At 53.6% G+C, this 12,527-nt stretch overlaps 1 protein-coding gene and 1 gene segment (V, D, J or C); one reads left to right on the top strand and one right to left on the bottom strand.

The window, feature by feature from the left end:
- LOC133056298 (immunoglobulin lambda-1 light chain-like) overlaps positions 1–12,527 on the top strand; it is a 228,975-nt gene that overhangs the window by 42,212 nt on the left and 174,236 nt on the right.
- On the bottom strand, positions 144–3,116 carry PRAME (PRAME nuclear receptor transcriptional regulator). The gene is made up of 3 exons (XM_061145058.1): positions 2,809–3,116; positions 1,898–2,506; positions 144–720 (listed from the first exon to the last, which is right to left on the bottom strand). Exons 1-3 carry the CDS (start codon positions 3,099–3,101, stop codon positions 144–146), a joined length of 1,479 nt encoding a protein of 492 aa, XP_061001041.1. The 5' UTR covers positions 3,102–3,116.

Raw genomic sequence — 12,527 nt, 5'->3', positions numbered from 1 at the left:
CTGCCCACTCTAAATCACCCTTCCTTTTCCCGCATGCCCTGAACAACTGTCTGAAACCGTGGTTTGTGCTCCTTCCAGAGGCACTGAGGTCTGGGTGGCAGTGTCCCAGTGCCGGGGACAAAGCCTGCAACTCATGAGCGGGGCTAGGTGGGCATGCAGCAGGGGCAGAGGAGGGGCTCCGGGTCGTAGAAGGTCCGGTCGCCGCAGTGCGGACAGGGGTTGGCGCTGAACCAGACCATGCCGGGCCGCCCCGACTCGCAGAGCAGCTGCCTGAGCCGGGCGTGCAGCTGGGCCAGGCGGCCCAGGTGCAGGGTGCCGCGCACATCCTCGTAGCTCTCCAGGGGCGCGGGGTAGAGCACGTGGCTGAGCCTGCTCAGCCCCACGGTGTGCTGCAACAGGCTCTCCAGCACGGCCATGGAGATGGGGTTGCCACAGAAGCTGAAGGTGGTGAGCTGGGAGCAGCGGCTCAGGGAAGGCAGGAGGGCGCTGAGCTGGGAGTCCATGATGCCACACTCGTCCAGGTCCAGGTCCTGCAGGGTGGCCGAGGTTCTCTCGATCAGGACCTGCAGGGGCTCCAAGTTGAGGCTGGTCAAGCTGACCCCACTGAGGCCCAGGTCCTTCAGCAGGCTGACGCTTGGGCACTGCGACAGGTACTTCAGGTCCGAGTCTGAAATCAGGCAGTTGGTGATCGACAGGGTCTCCAGCGGGGTCTTCAGGCACCTGGGGAGAGACAGGGCAGTCAGTCCCAGGGACGGAGGTGGCGGGCGGAGAGACGTGGGGCGGAGAGGCCTGTTTCACCGGAACACAGGGTATCTCTCTGGCTTTGAGCTGGCCTCCCACCTTCTTGACAAGAAGGCAGGGGGTCTTCCCGGGGGGAAGGATGATGAACTATTTTCAATGTGGGAAACAAACAGTAAACAAATGTTATTCGCCTATTTCAGCTTACTAGTATTTGGTTAGCAGGAATTAAGATGTTTTTACAGGACACAACTAGTTGAATTCAACAGCAGGCTGGATGCAGTGGACATGGGCTGGTGGGTCCCAGCAGTTACAGATGATCCCTGGGTGAATATCCCCCAGATATTCGGAGGCCACAAACCGTCCATCACCACCTACAATTCTTTTTTTTTTCTTTCTTTCTTTCTTCTGGTTGCTCAGTACACATTCATTCCTAATGCTTGGAGTCTGCAGCTGCCAAAAAGGCAATCAATCCAACTCATTCATACAAACAGCCTAGGCTGAATCCTCTCAGCTTTCATCACTGTATTCAAGGCAGAGCAATAACCTGTTACTGAGGATATCCTATGTATTCATACGTCTTAGAGAAAATAATAATTGTAATTTGAACTTAGAAGAGATTGGAGTCACTTCAACAATGATACTCATTTGACTTTTTCTCTTCTCTGGACTGCTTAGGAGCCACAATTTTCCCCTCCTGATCCCTCCCTGTCATCTCCAGAATCACCCACTTCCCACAGCTCACCTGGAGCCTAAAACAGCTCAGGACAGAAGCAGCAGATGGAAGGGAGAGACAGAGCTTCGGACTTCAAACCTCACACCTGATGGGCCAATGTCCTTCACGCTTAGTTATGTGTCATCATCTCAGCTGAGACATCACTCTCTTGGGAAGAACTCCCAAGGGCATCTCACCTGGCCCCCACGATGCGGACTCCCAGCAAGAAGTCCCCTTTGACGGCATCTAACCTAGGCCACGCCTCTGACCCTAACCAGGGAGGTGACGTGACAAGACGCCCGGGGACAGAGCGGCGCCATTGTGAGGACTTCTGAGTGGCCCATGCACCCTGGCAATGTCCCCAGAGGGCACAGAGCAGACGCCCCGGGGGTAAAGAAACGAGAGTGGCCTGCTCTGGTCTGCGGAGCTGGCGCCATGCCTCACCTGAGCACCTGATGCAGGCGGCCCTCGAGGAAGGAGATGGAGTCCAGGTAGAGCTCCTGCAGGTGGGGCAGGTTCAGGAACTGGGCGGTGAGCTGGCCGACGCAGTGCTCCTCCTGGTCGGCGGCGGTGTGCGGCAACACGTGGATGTTCGAGAGCAGCAGCCGACGCAGGCTGCCCATGCGGCCCAGCTGCAGCACGAACCTGCCCAGCGTGGCCAGCTTCCAGGTGCAGTTCACCTCCAGGTCCTGGACGGAGTCCAGCTGCACCGCCCTCAGGACCCTCCTGACGCTCTGCACGGGCATGGCGAAGACGCGCAGCTTCTGGCAGCGCAGGCGCAGCAGGCCCCTCCTCTGCTTGGCCTTCTTCAGCAGGCAGCTGAGGGTCTCGTCCAGCGTGTCCTCCTTGAGGCACAGGTCGACCAGCACCTCCACGGGGGCCCGCGCCGGCTTCAGCCCCGCCATCGAACCCTCCACTCTGCGCCTCTTCTGCATGGGCTCGGCCGGCTCGGGCTCCAGCAGCGAGCACATGCTGGCCTTGATGCCGGACCACACGATCCAGAAGTCCTGGTGCGCGTTCCGGCGCAAGTCCAGCACCTGCAGCTTCCACCGCCTGCGGGGCCGCGGGGGACACGCTGAGCTGTGCAGAGGCCAGTGGGCACCAGGACCCCGTGAGGGCTCTGCACTCCACACCCCAGCGGCTCCTCCGGCTTCTGGGCCCGCCTTGGTCCCCACTTTAAGGGACACTGGCGGGGGGGGGGGGGGGGGGTTGGGCCCACAGGCCTTTTGTCCCCTCTTCCCCTCAACCAGTCCTGTACACCCGAACGCCTGTTCCCAGGTGACCCCGCACCCTCCCGCTCTGGCTGCATCTTGCTGACACCCCCAGGCCCCACCAGTCTGCCAGGTCGACCTTACCTGGGGCGGACCTCCTGAGCAAGCAGGACGTCCAGGCCGTCAAGTGCAGCCTGGAAGGTCTCCAGATGAGGCTGGTGGTCCTTCATCAGGGCCCCCAGCGGGAGGCAGGGGAAGGGCCAGGCCTGCACCATCGCCTTCACGACCTGGGTGTGCCTCCCGGCAAAGGCCGCCGTAAACAGCGGTGGGAAGAGCTCGATGGGCAGCTCCTCCAGGGCCGCGATGGCCAACGCCTCATTCTGCAGCAGGCTCTGGCCGGCCAGCTCCAGGAGTCGGGGTGGGGCCCAGATGCCCATCCTGAAGAATCTACTCTGGAACGAGTCCTGGGGGGATGTCAGAGAGCAAGGCGGGGGAGTCCTTCTCCAGCCAAGGACCCAGGAGACCCTGCTGTCCCTCCACCTTCAGGGAACCCAAGGCAGGGTCAGATACATCCTCTGGCCACAAAGTCATAGCTTTGGCCCCACTGGCACCAGGACAAGCATCTCTCCAGGCAGCAACAAGGAGACAAGGTGACCTGTTGCCCCATCCCATATCTACTGGCTGCTGCATTTAATCCCAGCCCTGCTGGCTGGTGGATACCTAGGAGTCTTGACAGCTGACCCCACTCTCTTCACAGAAAGCTTCTGATTATTACTCAAGGGCTGAAAACAGGAATAAGGAGTTTAGCCCAACACAGACTGTCTCTAAACTCCAACCAATAACTCACACAATGGGTGCTGTTACGCCACTTAATAAAAAGACATACCTTTCACTGTGTGTCTCTTCTACAAATGTTATCACCACTCGGTTCAGTAGAGCAAAGCGCTCATATTCAGAACAAAGCCTCCACTCTTTAAAATATTCTACAGATTTTTTTTTTTTTGTATTCCATGGAATTAAAAAAGCTTTTAGTTTTTAAGACAAAAAGAAACCCCAAAAACCCTTTAAACTAGTAAAATCACAAAACTATATATTGATATGAACTATAATCACTGGTCACAAACTAAAATGTAAAATGTCACCCAAAAATCCCTCCTAATTAGACGTCTTTCATTAAATCAATTCCAGGAACTTCCCTGGCAGTTCAGTGAGGAGGACTCTGTGCTTTCACTGCAGGGGCACGAGTTCTATCCCCATCCGGGAACTAAGACCCCAGATGCTGTTGCGTGTGGCCCCATCCCCTCATTCTCACCCCATCCTACCCCATCCCCCTCGCCCACCCCCCTGCCAAATTCTATTTGGTTAAGAAATATTTTAACAGTCTGTACAAGTGGCGAAAATCAGAGAAGAAACCAAACTGTCTGGGATAAAGGCAAAACTGCATGTAGAAGCAAAAGCAAAGCGTGCAACTGCCAACGTGAATGGAAAGGCAAAGAACATTCTCTACAGGATCGTGGCCTGTCCCAAGACGACCCCAGCAGGGGCAGCTGTCAGAACCTGAGGCTCCAGCATGGAGCAGTGTGCTCAGGCCTGAGTCCCTCTTCTCCTTCCAGGACACACTTTTCAGATTCTGGCAGAAATTTCCATTTCCGGCTAAAGTGCTCTCTTCCTACTGATCACCATCCAGCTAAGGCTGAGTGGGTTTTGTACTTTCTCACGACATACAACTGTTGGGATCCTATGTCTGTTCACAAAAGCAAAATATGAAAGAAAACCAACCTGAAGGCACATTCGTTGGGGGAGTTTGGGCCACATCAAAATCACCCCAATGTTCACGTTCAGACAGCTTTGTGAGGATGGTGGCGTCACCCCAGAAGAAAAAGAAACAAAGTGAGATTCCAGAGTATCACACTGTCACTTACACATTACCCCAGACAGGGAAACACGTGCCTGTCTCTCCGAGCCCTCTCTGCCTCTTCCTGTGCTTGGCATTCACAGGGGAACAGACGGGTAATGCAGGGATGGGGGGTCCTCCAGATTTTGAGGGTCCAGGCTTCCCTGGAACTGGTCAGGTCAAAATGACACCTAGGAGCTGGCCACGAGAACAGCGGGACCAGACATTGGTAATGAAACCAAGGAAAGTACCCAAGACAAGTGTGTTTTGTTTGGAAGAATTCAAAGATTTTTCTTAGGATAGGCTTGAGAAATTGCCAGCAGAGGGAGTGGCTAAGAAGGGACCAGGTGGATCCCTTAAACCCAAGGCAAAATCAAGATCCAGCTTCCTCCCTCCCTGGAGGCAAAGGGCATTTCCTCCCTGAAGCTAGACTAAATTTAGGAATGTGGGTTGGGAGAGGATGAACTCTTTTGGCTGGCCAAACCTGGGACACGCCTTGTTCAGCCTGAAAGCCACTGAGGGGTTAGGGCCGTGGGCTCTCCTGAAGGAAAATCGTGGGCCAAGGACACAAATCTGTGTCAGCAAATGGATGCAACCAGAGGCTCAGGTGTCCCGCTGCACATCCCGGCCTGGGCTCTGTCCAGCGACCTGTACCCCCACCATGACCTTCAAAGGATCCTTCCCAAGTGAAGCTGGGTCACCTGACGTTCCCTCAGGGCCACTGAACAGGTAATGCAAAGCGCCTTCAAAACCCCCCACCCCCACTCCTCTCCCTCCCCTAAGGCTCTCATTAAACAGATTCTGATGGGAGCTCAACTCTAAGCCCACAAATACAATTCAGTTTTTCCTTTGTGCCGCATTAAGCACAGGTAGCAACACGGACTTTCTCCCTAGGGAGGTGCAAAGCCTGCATCAAAAGGTCTGGGGTGAAGCTCCTGCTGGGCTGGCTGACACGCTGGTTCTGCTGCGGTCTCAGAACACAGATGGACGGAACCTCTCCACCCCCGGCATTGTGACGCCCCAACAGTTCTTCTATTTGGAGGGTGAGAAGGTGGCCTTCCCTGAAGGATACTCTACAGTTTGGTAACTTCCCAGAGATGGCATTCACCAAATTCCTACCATCCCCATCAGCAGCCAGCACTGTGGGTGTCCCTTAAGGAGAATCCTAAAATAGGGCTAAACTGGAAGGTGCCCTGTGGGCATTTTAACTTCCGGCAATCACCTTGACCAATCAGCTGCAGGAGCTCAAGATTCGCAACAAAGATAACCATCAAGTCCCTGATTAAGAGCAGCCAAAATGACACTGGCACTTTTCAGCAGTACCTCAAAAAACTTTCAGAGAGAAGTCGAAGTTCACCCCTGGTTTCCTTTTCAGCCTGGTGAGCCTGAGACTCAGCCAAGGGAGGACGCTGTCATGCTCCACGAAGGAGTAACCGGAAAACCCACTTGGGCAAAGATGGATGGATGGATGGACAGATTTGCCCCACTGAACATTAGGAAGAGCTAGCTGACTTCACAGGGACTTGGGGAAACAGGAAACAGCAGAGGTCTAAGTTTGGGATGTTTCCATGGGAACTCAGCATCCAGGAGATCTAAGGATGCAGGAGGGACCACTGTCTTCAAATGATCTGAAAACAGGAAGTATAAGCCAAAAAGTCTTTCCAAGTGAGGCAGGGGACCGCTCTGTCCACCTCCAGCTCCACAGACTGTGTGTGTAGGGGACTCACCGGACACAGCAGCACTAGGGGCTCATCTGCATGAAGAGGTGTTCTTCCTGCCCAGTGTCAGGTCTGGCCCAGGACGACTCCCAGGACCCAGGTGTGAGTCCATCTGGGGGACATTTCTACCTGTTTTTGTGTTGCACAGGCTGGTGCAGCCTCTGAGCTCGTTTCGGGGTGGGAAGAGCTCATCCCTCTCTAGTTGCAGAATTCCTTCTGTGACTACAAAGCATCTGCTCCCCAGGGCCTTCCTGGGGTCTTTAGAATGCATCTGTGCCCAAAGAGGCACTAGAAATGATGGAAGATGACCCTTCCTGGCTTTTGGAAGAAGACCACAGCCTGGCTGGTCCTCAGAGGCCCCAGGCTGACAAGCCTTGGGGACCTGGCCGATGGTGGCTCTCCAGACCCATCCTCCAGCAGACAAGATCCCACCTGGAGTTCCAGTATGTCTGTCCTCCCTCCACTCTGGAGTCAGATCTCTTTACCCTGGAATATTCTGCCCTCTGGGTCTTTTGAAAAAGGTCTCTCCGAGCCCTCTCTGCCTCTTCCTGTGCTTGGCAAGACATATTCAATGACATCTAGACCTAAACAAAAGAGGCTCCCTCCTCCTTCCTCCCCAGTGAAGGCTTGCCAGATGTCCAGATCACCCTAACTCTAGCCAGTTACTCCTGAGGGTGGGGCTTCTAGAGGCAAAGCAGCAGTAGGGTGGAGTGGGGGGGCGGGGCGGTGGGAGGTTGAGGGTCCGCTCCAGGCAGGTAGGACTGGGCAGGCGGTAGCCCAGAACAAGGGGGAGGGAGGAAACGACAGCAGGACTAGGGGCCTGGTCTCCTGGCTCTCAGAGCTGCGTCTCATTTGCAGGAGTGGTGGAGGGATCACTGAGGGCGCTGCAGCCTGCACTCGGGGGCTGGGAGTGTCCCCAGCGCCAGGGTCAGAACAGTTAGCTCGATACTCCATCAGGGAACTGCAGATAGAGAAGAAACTTAACAGGGTTTTGGGAGACCACAATAATACTAATGACACTCTAGAAAGTAATGGGAAAATTCTGAAACATGTAGGCTTGCTCGATTCATAAAGCAAAACAAGTCGTCTAACATCAAAGCCAGGTAGGCTTGCTTAAATCAAGCTAACTTGCTTAGCAACAAAACCATGCAACAGAAGCATGAAACATGGCCCCAAACAATAAAACAGTGGTGGCATGAGACTTACATTCTGCCTCGTGAGCTCAGTGAGTTAATAGCCCCCAAAACATGCTCTTTGGCCCCTAAGGCATGTTCTTTCCACAATGCCCCCCAAACAATAGCAGAAAACAAGACCTACAACCTGCCCAGCGGTGTCATCAAGTTAATGACCCCCAAAACAGGCTCTGTGCATACAAAATACAATCACTTATGGAAAGGTGACTTTTCAAAATCAAAGACCTGCATTGTACTGAGACCTAAAAATATCTTTCCCAAGTAATATGACAGGGAAGTCTAGTGTGCTGCAGTCCACGGGGTCGCAGAGTCGGCTACGACTGAGCAACTGAACTGAACTATGAGAGTCCTAGCCTGACCATATAGAGCGGGACAAGTAAACTTCCCTGCCCTACCCCGGGGGAGGCACTGATGACGGAAACGTGATGTCTACTCAAGAAAAATATCTTTCCCCCTCCCCTCTTCCTCTGATTATGAAACTGTAACTCACTGAGCACTGAGGGCAGCATGCGCCTGTGAACCTTACAAGTGTCCTACTCTAACACATCACTTCTTTTCCATCACTTTGCTTCTCACCTCATTTCTTTCTAGTATTAAGTATTAGTCGCTCAGGCGTGTCTGACTTTTTGAGACCCCAAGACTGTAGCCCACCAGGCTCCTCTATCCATGGGATTCTCTAGGCAAAAATACCGGGGTGGGTTGCCATTCCCAACTCCAGGGGACCTTCCTAACTGTACATAAAGGAGACTTTATTAATATGCAGTAGAGGATACCCCCAGTTAAACTTTATAGAAAACTGCCTCTTGAGTCTTTAAATTCCATACCAACTCTATACCTCTGCTTGGCCGATTATTTAGGTTTTAAGGTGAACGACCTGGGGCTATTTGCTCCATCATGAGACATAAAGGACTGTGGTGCCAAAGCTCTTTGGAGCCCTGGAAACAACAACGAATGGCTTCACAGGGTCTGACTCTGTTCTTCTCTGCCTAGGGGAGATGCCAGTGGCTGCCCCCCCCTTCCTAACTCCACAGGCAAACGGAGGGAGCCCGAGACTGGACACACAGATGCGAGCGGTTCAGAGGGGAGTGGGTGGGGGCAGCTTGGGGGAGGCATTTCTAATATTTACCAAGTGGCTGGGGGGGCATCATTCTGGGTGACGGGGAGGCACACCTCGTGAAACTGTCATGCTCATCTTCTAGTTAGAAGTATGTGTGAGGGAGGTGACATACAACGTAAGTAAAACTAACATTGTTTTATGTTAGGTGACATACAACACAAGTATAACTAATGCTGTTTTATGTTAGATATAAAAGTTAATACAGTAAATCCCAAGAGTTCCCATCAAAACAAAAATACTTTTTTCTATTTAATTTTGTATCCATATGAAATGATGTTCAGTAGACTAACTGCGCTCATCACTGCAGGATGGATGTATATGGACTCATGATGCTGAACCCCTTAAACTTACACAGGGCTATATGTGAATTCTATTAATATCTCAGTAAGACTGAAGAGAAAAAAAAAAGTCATGATCTTCCACTCAGGGTGTCTGAACAAACGAAAAGCAAGCAAGCCTCAAAAATAATGACAGGCAAACCTGATCTGTACGGTGGAGCAGGGCCACCAGGGTGACCACTCATGCTGAAACTGCAAAGCCAACCTTCATAATCTTAGGCACAATTATGATATTTTCCCACAGCGATTATGTATTTTTTTTAAGTTAAGAACCCTGTTACACTAACTGTTGTAAATGTTTGTTGTTCAGTTACTCAGTCCTGTCTGACTCTTTGAGACTCCATGAACCTTAGCACATCAGGATTCCCTGTCCTTCACTGTCTCCCAGAGTTTGCTCAAACTCATGTCTATTGAGTCAGCGATGCCATCCATCCATTTCGTCCTCTGTCATCCCCTTCTCCTCCTGTCTTCCATCTTTCCCAGCATCAGAGTCTTTTCCAATGAGTCAGCTCTTTGGCCACATCAGGTGGCCAAAGTTTTGGAGCTTCAGCTTCAACATCAGCCCTTCCAATAATATTCAGGGTTGATTTCCTTTAGGACTGACTGGTTGTAAATGTTTAGAGAAACGAAAACGGTAAAGCTATTTTTTTTTTAGTACTCTGTGATCTTAAGCATTGAGAATTAAAGTGTTTCACTTCTTTGCAAAAAAGTCAGCAAGGAGTCCTTTCAACTCTGCTCCCTTTATTCTCAGCACATAACTTTCAACTGGAGGTGAGGATCTTTCCTATGCACAACCTGGCCAACTGTCACCCTACTTCCTAAGCCTGGATCTGCTTCCAACGTCTCATTCTTTGTGCTTTCAGGCCTGATACTATCTCCAAGTTTCTTTATCACTACCAAGTGAAGTAATATTTGCTGGCATCATTGCCACTGAGACATCTTCATTTCTTCTGTCACAAACACACTCTTTATTCAAGTTTTTCCAGGGGATGGGGAATGAGAGCCTGAAGCTGGATTCTGAATCAAAATGACAATACCTGGTATTTGGCAGAATTTAAATCACCAAGTGTTTCACTTTCTGCATCTCAGCTTCTTCAAGAACTGAAACATCGTCAGCAGGGGCCTTTTCACAGGCAGGGCTGGGGCTCAGGAGAGTGTCACAGAGGGGCCACGGAGAGTCACAGGGCAGCGGCGCCTCTGGCCAGGTCCGGGGCTCCCCAAGCCATCCCTGGGCCAGTCTGGTCAGGCGGTGTGCCCAGGCAAGTCTCTAAGGACTGGAATACCCGACTCTGTGTGTGGGCAGCGAAAAGGCTGGGACTACTAGAGCACAGAACAGGAGCCTCTGTTCAGAGGACATCACCCACCACAGTCTAGGGACTCAGCAGGTCTGTGGGTACTGCCAGGTCATCCAGGAGGATGGGGCGACAGTGCAACATTCAGGAAGAAATCCAGAAAGGCCTAGATTTACACCTTACCTCAGCTCAACAGCTGTCCTCCAAGGGCTCAGGCTCAGGCCATCTCCCAGGAGGAAACCTCCCAGTACTGCCTGCCCTCCTCAGGGGCAAGTAGGCAGATTTTCTGATGGGGTGTCACCGGCAGGATCTGGGGAGCAGCTGTGCAGAGGCCCCTCCCACAGGTGAGGCAGGAGATACGAAGGGTGTGGGGACCCTGGTCCAGTGCCGTGACTGCAGAAGCAGCGCTCTGGGACTCTGTGCCGTGGCCTGGGCTCTGATCACACTCTGCACAGGAAGGGGACTGGCTGGCAGCCCCAGGCTGACCCTTTTCTCCCTCTGCCCTGAACTCCCCTGGATTCATGACCTTGACCTCTCCTCTTTGCACATCTTCCTCCTGTCAGGGTCCTGGCCCCAGTCTGTCCTGACACAGACACTCAAGAGTCTGCAGCTCTGGGACAGAGGGTCCACACCTTTTGCTCCAGAGACAGCAGTGATACTGGGGGTTACAGCCAGGTGTGTGGGGATCAGCAGGGCCCAAGGGCTGCCCAGCATCCCCAGTGCATAACCCCAGTCGTCCTTGCCCTTGGGGTCCCTCACCATTCTCCATTCCACGTCTGGCCACACGACCTCCCTGGCCTCCTCCACCTGCAGCTGGAGGACTCACTCCGTTGCCTGAGTGCTTTCTTTCCAGGAGCACCTCACTCCCAGGGGTCCCACACTTAGGGAGAGCAAAACCTCCCTGGGCTCACTACCCAGCCCTTGTCCAAGGGTGTGAAACCAGCCTCTCAAGCACAGGTTCTGAACCTAACCGTGGCTTCGGGAATGGGTCCCCAACACACTACAGCTGCCTCTTCTAAGACAGCAGCAGGACCAAAGCTCTCTTAGGAAAATAACTAGGAAAACTAAAGGGTGCTCATCCTCCTCCTGCCTTGCAGGCCTGAGGCCGCAGACGCTACCCAGCTCCATGATGATCAGCACAGAGGGGGCACCAGAGATGGTGAAGGGGACCAGCTTACCTGAAGATGACTTCCACCCGCACTGGTTCAGCTTACAATGGCCTCAGGTCTTCAAACACCTGGATTCCCTGGTCTCCTATCCTCTCAGTCACCCGTGTCCACCCAAGCCTGAGAGCAAGAACCAAAATGCTCCAAAAACAAGAAGACGGTGTGTTAAGACGTATATTTACGAAGCCGGAAGGCAAACTGAAAACTGGAGAACCAACCCCGCCATTTGAGTGCGAGTCTCCTCTTATCTCCAAATCTGAGCAATTTCTCAACGGCTGGACCAGCGGACAATCGAAGCACTGAGCTGGTGCTCGAGTCAAAGGGCCCTTCCTCTAAGGACACTGACTACCGTCCCACAGCCCCATTTCTGTCCCTTTCTCGGCCCTCCACGCCCTGGCACCTCCAGAGGGGACCCCACGTCCAGTGCCAAGCGGCAGCCGGACCCTGGTTCGCTGGATTATTGCGTCCACAGCGTGGCTCCACGGCCTCTTTCCGGAGCACGTGGCCTCGGCTGGCTCAAGGCCGGCTCCTTACCCGCTTCGGCCTTCACTCCAGCCCCCAAGCCTGATAACTCGCTTTAGGGCGACAAATAGAACTGGGGGTCCGTGGGGCGAACGACAGACTAGTTCAAGGTCACCCCGCGGGAAAGCGGGGGACCCAAGGCTGGAACTTACGGTTTGTTCGGCCGCGCCTCGCCTCGTGGTCCGCGCTGAACGCTGAGGCGAGAGATGCAGTGACTCAGCAGCTACGTGCCCGGAAACCACGTAACCCGACCAATCCCAGCTTCTGTTTCCTCCCGGAGCAAATCTCACGAGATCTTGGGATGGTGAGTGGGGTCTCCCAGGGAGTCCAGCAGGGGCGTATTTTAAGAGGCACGGACAGAGGGGGAGGGGTGGCGCCTGTGGCCACGCCCCCAGGCTGGCGAGGCGGGGGAGGGGGGGCGCTGAGGGTGCGCGTAGGGTGTGGCTGGGCGGGCCTGGGGCGGGTAGGGTGTGGGAAGGGGGAAGAGTGGCCTGGGGGCAATAGGCAGAAACTGGGATGGAGTGTGGGGAATGGGTGAGGTGGGAGTAGGGAGGGTTGGAAGTGGGTGGTGGGAGGGAGGGATAGAGGAAGGGAGGGCTGGGTGAGAGATAAAGGGTGGTGTG

Source organism: Dama dama, chromosome 5, assembly GCF_033118175.1.
Source record: "Dama dama isolate Ldn47 chromosome 5, ASM3311817v1, whole genome shotgun sequence".
Lineage (NCBI taxonomy): Eukaryota > Metazoa > Chordata > Mammalia > Artiodactyla > Cervidae > Dama > Dama dama.
Note: the sequence above shows the minus strand (reverse complement) of the source record. Positions and strands in the feature narration are given on the sequence as shown.